The 7,584-nt window shown below is 35.3% G+C and overlaps 1 protein-coding gene across 1 annotated transcript in view; it reads left to right on the forward strand.

Moving 5' to 3' along the window:
• Positions 1–7,356, forward strand: part of ACADSB (acyl-CoA dehydrogenase short/branched chain) — a 23,062-nt gene extending 15,706 nt beyond the window's left edge. Inside the window, exon 11 of the mRNA XM_064514346.1 lies at positions 391–7,356. Within this exon, the coding sequence (XP_064370416.1) occupies positions 391–461 (71 nt within the window). The 3' untranslated portion in view covers positions 462–7,356. The remainder of the gene's footprint in view (positions 1–390) is intronic.
• Positions 7,357–7,584: the final 228 nt, after the last annotated feature.

Below are 7,584 nucleotides of genomic sequence, written 5' to 3' on the forward strand. Positions count from 1 at the left end.
GAAGATATCTATGTGGAGTTTTATTTTCCAGATTTCCTCATTTACATGTCTGCTTTCTAGACCTAGTCACTTGACATTTCCAGCAGTATTATCCTTTAACTTTTATTGCTGATATCATTTGTAAATACATAATTTTTGTTGGTTATCTAGGAATTTTTTTTTAGGAAAAATTCTTGCTGTTAGATTTTACCAGCAGAAAAGGATTTTCACTTTATTGTAGACAACAAAATATTAGCATTTTTGTAAATATTACTTCTGCTCCCAAAACTTGTTCACTGAATCTTTATAATTGTAAGTGTTCTAATTGGACTCTTAGAACAAGAACTTGATCTATCTTCATATATTCACTGCAGTTTTATATTCCTCTAACTTATATTCTTCTGATTTCAGGTACAATATATGAAGGAACTTCAAATATCCAGTTGAGCACCATTGCAAAAAGCTTAGCACAGGAGTACTGAAACCATAAGGACTTCTTGACTGTTACAGAAATTATTCCACTGAACATTAATCATGAATTGTACATATACCTGTAATTATAAAATCATAAAAGGCATAAAACAAAAATACATTGTCATTGAAATCATAAGGGAAACCTTGAATTCCCATTTCATGATAGAGAATGTGTAATTCATGTGAAATCATGAATTCAATATTCAATTCCAAATCAGGCTAAAAATAGTAATTGCAGATCTTTCTGCCTGAGAACCTTCTAATATAGTACATTGATTTAAATTCTATATTAGCTGAGATTATACAGTGTGTATCAATTTTGAGGTTTTAGAGCAAAAACAAAAGAAGCAAATTTTTGCCTGATGTAAAAGAATGTGTTAAGCTGCCTGGGAGAAAAGAAGATTCTCCAAGTGTAGTGGAATTGTTGCATGGGGTAGAGCTGCTGTTTGTTCTTGATGCCCTGTATTAGCAAGGGGCACAGGAGAGGTGTGTGGAAACAGATAGAAGTGATGGTTTCCTCTCTCCCTGGCTGAGTGATTCCTATGGAGCTGCTGTAATTGGGGTAATTTTTACAGCAGCCCTTAGTGTATTCTTAAGTACATCTTGGTAATTAAGCCCTTCCAGCTCCAATTTGTAGTAGTGAATGTTAGATAATACCTACCTCCCTTTCCAGCCTTCTTCAGCTGTTAAGGGTTTTAATCTAAGGGGCTATTTACAGTTCTCTTTTTATAAAAGATTGAGTTGAAATCTCTGTGAAATGGGGTTAAAAAAGACCTAGTAGTTTTGCAAAAAGACAAAGATATAAGGTAGGTGATAGGAGTTCTGTAATACCACCTCACGGTAGCTTTTCCGTGTTCAATGCATCTTGCATACTTTGATCCTCAGAGCTTTCCTGAGAGTGAGTTAAATTTTTAGCCGAGAAAACTCTCTGATGGAAGTCAGTAGTTCTCTACAGAGAGAGCAAAGTGTTTCTCCAGTGGAGATATCTTCCCTCCTTTTGAGAAGAAAAAAGGAGAATTTTTAATATATATATATATGTGTGTGTGTGTGTGTATACACACATATATGTGCACACACACATTAAAAAATACATTTTTTCCGGAAGTATTTGCTTTTTGTCCCTCTCTGCTTGCTTTACAAGTATTTTGTTTACGAAAGAAGTTTCCTCAGTGTTGGAGAGCTAGTAAACTAAGAATCAAGAGACTGAAAACTTAGTATCTGAAAAATTATTGCTGATAGTGAGAATTTGTTCAAGTGTTTTGGGGAGAGAAGAGTTGGGTTTTGGCCAAGTCAGAAGAATCTCATTTTTAAAGCTTGCTAATCACTGATGCTTCACTTTGAATGGAGCTTAGACTGTTAGTCTGAAGCTCCCAAAAGATTTCCTAGTTAAGCTAGGGAAAATAAGATTTAAGAAGTATGATGTGTATTGGGTGAAACAAGCAGACTGCAGTGCAAGGTATTCTACAAAGAAATAAGCAAGGAGGGACAGCACCATTAAAGTTGTAAATTGTTTTCTAACTTGCTCTCAGCCTCAAAGGGAAGTAACTACTTTAGTGAATGACTCTCCCTCCACATACACTTTGCCTGTTGATAGGCAAAGGATTAGTGTTGTAGTTATCCTTATGCCAAAGAAACAAGCACCTTCTGTGTTTGTTTGATCAATAACTTTGAGATTTTCAAAAATACAGGAGTAGGAAGGTGGACTAGATGATTTCTGAAGGTTTCTTCTAGCTATATTATTAAAAATACATCTTAGATTGCTTGTAGGCTCTCTTCCAGCTGAACCCAGCTGCTGAGAATTTTGTTAGACTAGAATGGAGACTGCATTCGCTGCAACAGCTAACTACAATTATTCTACTCAGCGTACTCTACCTAAGAGCCTAAAACGAGCACAACTAAGCTACAAAATGCTTGTTATATTGGAGAGTATGGTGAGTTGTGCTAATGTGAGAGACAGTCCTTAGCTACAGTTTAGCCTGCTTTGGTAACATGAGTGTCAATAGAGATCAGGTTTTTGATTCATACTGTTTAATAGGCCTCCTAGTTTGAGATACTATCTTAACCTGGCATCTGGAGTTTTGCACGAGTCTAGGAATTAAGTGACAATACTTACCTGAATTAACATGGCGCTAAAAGCAAACCTGTTATACATCAGTTTTTATGGAGAGAAGTGCTGAGCTCTCTGAAGGACTGCTAAAAGCTGTCCAGCCAGGATTATATAAAAGGGCTGTCTCTTTGTCAGGGATGTATTTTTAAAAAATAATCAGGACAAATCAAAATAGTGTGATTTTCTGCAATCATGACTTGCATGCTATGCTCCAGGAAACCACCCGAACAGCCTTGTCAACTAATCAACAGTTCATTTTAGAAAAGCAAGGCCAATCCTTTAGTTAATTTTATAGCTGTAGATATTTTTTGTCACTTGGTTACATATGCTATATTCTGTAAGTGCACAATACCTTCTAAAAGAAATGCATGCGTTTTGTTTGGTGTTTGTCTACAAACTTCTGTGGAGAAATATGCATGTATGAATTGTAACCACTGACTTTCTTGCAAGACTTCACTTACGTTTTAAAGGGGTATGTACCGCTGTCTAGCATTAGCCGTTCTGGTCACTGGCTGACTCTGGGAAGGTTTGGCTTGCTTAACCTGCCTAAGATGGAGTCCACTGCCACAGTAATACAGACATTGGTTTAGTAATAAGGTGTGCTGGGCATTTGTGTAAGAGCTGTTAAGCACTGCCTGCACTCCCAATGCAGGTTGGGAAAAGCATCATGGATTGTGATAAATCACACTTCTACATTTGGCACTGTTGGGCTTAGGACTGTTCATGGTGGTTGCTACAGCAGTGATTCTAGGGATGCAGCGGTGGTATTGTGAATGTTACAAAGCTTTTGGTGATGAAGGTAGGACTTAAATCTACTTTATGCATACACTTTATTTATGTTAGTGAGTTTTCCCTTTTTATGCCTCAGTCAACCCAGTCAATCTAATCTACTGCACTGGAACATCTTTAGTAATAGAATATTACATCTAGGCTTTTCTGGATAGAAAAAAAAAGACATATATTGAGGATGTATAAAAAAGTGCCTGAATTTGGTATTTGGCTAAATGCAATGCTAGTACTGTGTATCAGCTAAAGGTTTTCTAATGATCTGTCTTTTTAAATCACATCCCAAATTTTGTGCTTTTTTTTTTTTCAAATGGGACAGAATGAGCAGAATTTTTTTTATTTTTTTTAGTACTGTTCTGGTTCATGATAAAGCTCTGAGGCAGATTGGCACAGAAGGGTTTAATTACTGCATGGAAAATATTCAGATAGAGCATTTTATATGATGTTTTCTGTGCTGTCGTTCTTTTTTTTCCCATATCAAGATTATGTTAGAAAAGCAGTATGTGAAACATAAAGCGTATAAGCTATTTAGAGGTACTGATGCAAAGTTTTCAGCTTAGACAAGAATATTGAGGGAGCTTTGGGTTGGCCTTGTGGTCACCATTGCAATCATCAATACTGAAAAATAACTCAGATGCATGATTTAGTGCATTTCAAATAACTAGAGAGAATTTTTTGTTGTCCAACGGGTAGAGCAAAAGACCAGTAGGATGAAATTAAGAAAAATATAAATTAGTTGGATATGATGAAAAACTTAATGAGTCATTTTCATTAGATGGTGGAATGATCTAATTAAGTCGAGAGCATTATTATTTGAGTACTACACTAGAATAGAGGAAGTACTTAAGAAAGTACTACAGGGACCCATTCTTCCTTTGAAAGGGAGAGGAGCTGCTTATGTGCTAAATTAGAAGGTTCATAGGAGAACAAAGTTTTACATTTTTCCATCTATTTTCCAGAGATTTACAGAAAAATATTTGCTCTTTGTGAGCCTTTTACTATTTAAAAAATTTTCCAATTAACGTATAATTACCTTTCCATTTGGAAATCTTTTGGTGAGAGACCCATTTCAAGTTCTTCATACCAAGAGAACCTAGATTTGAAATGCAGTCTGGTTCTAAAGAAGCTGTCTGACTTTGAGATTGTTGATTGAATATGTGAGAACTGAGGAAACATTTCTCCTTCACCCCAGAATGTATTTACTGCACCAACGTGATAAATCTTCTTATAGGAGAGTTGCATGAAAGTGGTTAACAGCTACCACAAATACTTCATAAATACTTACCTGTCATGTTATCTCTGTACAAAGTATTGGAGGAGGCACAGATCAAATGAGAGCTGAAGGGGAGATGAATATGTATTGTATGATTCCCAAGGAATTCTCACACAATTTCTAACTTGTTCTGTAAATACTGTAGTTGCAGAGTTGAAATACTGTAGTTGCAGAGTGTTTTCCAAAGAGTTGTCCTCCTGTCTGAGATGTAACTCTAGATCTAGGTGAAGTGGAATGGCTGGAAGTCTTAACTGTTCTGCATTTGGCTGCCTAGAGCTAAGTAACATGGTTGACTATGCACAGGATGAGCAGGAAGCAATTACATTCTCGGTTTGCTTCTAACCATTCTTTCTGAGTCTGTTTTGAAACCACACACAGTCAAACATCAATGCATAGTTAATCCAAAGTCCTAGGCTAACAAATAAGAATTACAAAAATATGCCAGTTTTAAAATCAGTCACTATAATTAACAAAGTCCAGCTTAGCAGCATTGAGGGTGGTTTCTCATCTGACACTAGAAACATTATTAAGCTGCTTTGAAATCTTGGCATTGATTATCTTCTAAAAATACTCTATTCATGTGTAATATCTCTGCAACACATTATGTTACTAGAACTAGCCACTGTTTCCTAATGGCATATTTCATAAATCGGAATGTTCAAATATTGACTGATCGTTGGCATGTTAAAGTTCTAAAGAATGTGCACTATCCAATTTTTTTTCTAGCAAAAAAAAATCTTACAAAGTATTTTTAAATAGAGATGAAGATGTAAAGTCTCAACAGGCAGCAATAGCATTCTTATATATTATTCTCTTTTTCAGGATCATACGGATTTATATCTTTCTGAAACTGTTCTTCCTCTAAGTGTCTTATTAGCTACATTGATACTAATACTAGAGGACTATGCACATAAAGAAATCTCAGTGAATTCCCTAAATACCTAGACTAAAAACAAGCCCTCCCTCCCAAACAGAAAACAGTATCCTAATAGCCAGGTAACCAGTGGTTTCAGAAGAAAGTCTGCTTACAATCTGATTGAAATGTGACACAAGCCATTGTCACAATTTGACAGTTTTAAAAACATCTGTTATAAATCAACAGATAAGGCAGAGCTGGACTGCTTTTGATATGTTTAACAAAAAAGATATGTCAACTTTCAGATATTAGCAGGACTTAAAATTAGCTTAGCTTCATCTGTAAGATGTCTAGAGGGTCATAATGGGAAAGTGCTCATTGGTGTAAAGAGTTAAAATGCTTTTTTAGGGCCAAATGCAAGCTGGCAGATCAAGAAATATCTTAAATTTTTGCAGCTACAGTACAACCTCTTTTTCCTGATGTAAATAGGACAGAGGGAAGAGATGAGCTGCAATATGATCAATTCATGTTTGATTTGTATCCTATGTCTCTCTGGGCTGAATAAGTTTGGTTGTTTTGGTTTTGAAAAAGTTTGCAGTTTGAAGCCTGCAGCAGAGCTCTGGCTGAGTCTCTGCTTCATAGGAAACAAGAAGCTCTGATACATACATCCAGAGCTGCTGTTTTTCTGGTTGAGGGGTTGTCTCCTGCCTTTTCGTGTGAAGGCTCAGCTAAGGATTTTGAATAATGAATGATCCAGCAGATCAGCAGAATAATCTGCAGATCATTTTCTTCAAGTTAAGTTTGCTGTAAGCTTCTTAAATAGTTCTGGCCTGAATTGTTTTCCTGGGCATACTGCAAGATTTTGCTATTTGCCAAACCTTTCCTAAAGATGTGAACTACATGCAAAGTGTTGATTTTTTTTTCCAGTGTAACTACAGCAATCATTCAGTTTTATTTTTGATATTGAGTCTGTCAGATTTTAAAAACCCAAAGACATGAAGATGTTACATTTTAAAAAGACATGAGCTAGGTTCCTCAGGACATTTTTTTTTTCCCTTGTAGGGACACGGGAAAAAGTGGAGTGTGAAAGATTAAGAGTACTAAAGGTTGCACAGGTTATTTGTGCTAAAAATGTTAGTTGGAGGAACTTCGTTTATGAAATAACTGTATCCTACATCCAATATAGCAGAGGCTAAGGTAGAAAAAGCTAACTTTAAAATTACATAAAGGTTCTAATGCTTTTGCGTTGCATCTAATACAGAAGCTTTGTTATCTCTGTCAAACTGACAAGATAAGAATTGGAGCAATTCAGAAATTAAGGTTCTAGAAATCTAGTTAAATACTGAAAAGCTCCATAGAACATGTTAATTCAGCTGTTGAATACGTAGTTGATACCTGACAAGTGCTTTTGGGTAGAAAAGCTGATGCTGTTCGTTTTAGGAAGGAAAATGTTAAACATTCTGTTCCTGAGATGGAAGATGTTTACACACCAAAAGCAGCATTTTCTCCAATTGTTCCAGTAAGAATTGAAGCAAAGCACTTTTTCATCTCAGGTACTTTTTGAACTTTGAAAATATTTTATGATTCCCTATTATGTACTAGAAGATGGTTATGAGATATGAAGGCTGTACTTATGTTCATATTCTTGTTTTCCCCATGTTCAGAGACAAATTCCTTATGTTCTATTATATGATTTTTATCAAACACAAACTATGTTATGTTCACTTCTTAAATTGCAAATTACTTTGTTTTTCTTTATTTTCTTTTAAAGCTTATCTGGACAAACAATTATCACAGTTTAATCCAGGCAATGTCAATGATTGATTCATATACCAGGTTGTTTTGCTTGTTGCTTAAATAATAAAAGCTAGATTAAGCAAACTATTTGTCATAAAATATATTTCACTATCATTCAAGATTTACAATTTCCAAGGTCCGAAGTAAGATGCAATAGCAGGTCTTCCATTTTATATTGGAAGTATTTTAGTTTCACTGTACTTTGCCTTCAGTGATTCAATTTGCAGAGATGAACAATTCTCTGGAGGTAATATAGCTTGTCATTATTTAATAATTATTTAAAATGTGCTTTGTTACCCTTGTGTAAGAATC

The sequence above is a fragment of the Dromaius novaehollandiae genome, chromosome 6 (genome assembly GCF_036370855.1).
Source record: "Dromaius novaehollandiae isolate bDroNov1 chromosome 6, bDroNov1.hap1, whole genome shotgun sequence".
NCBI lineage: Eukaryota > Metazoa > Chordata > Aves > Casuariiformes > Dromaiidae > Dromaius > Dromaius novaehollandiae.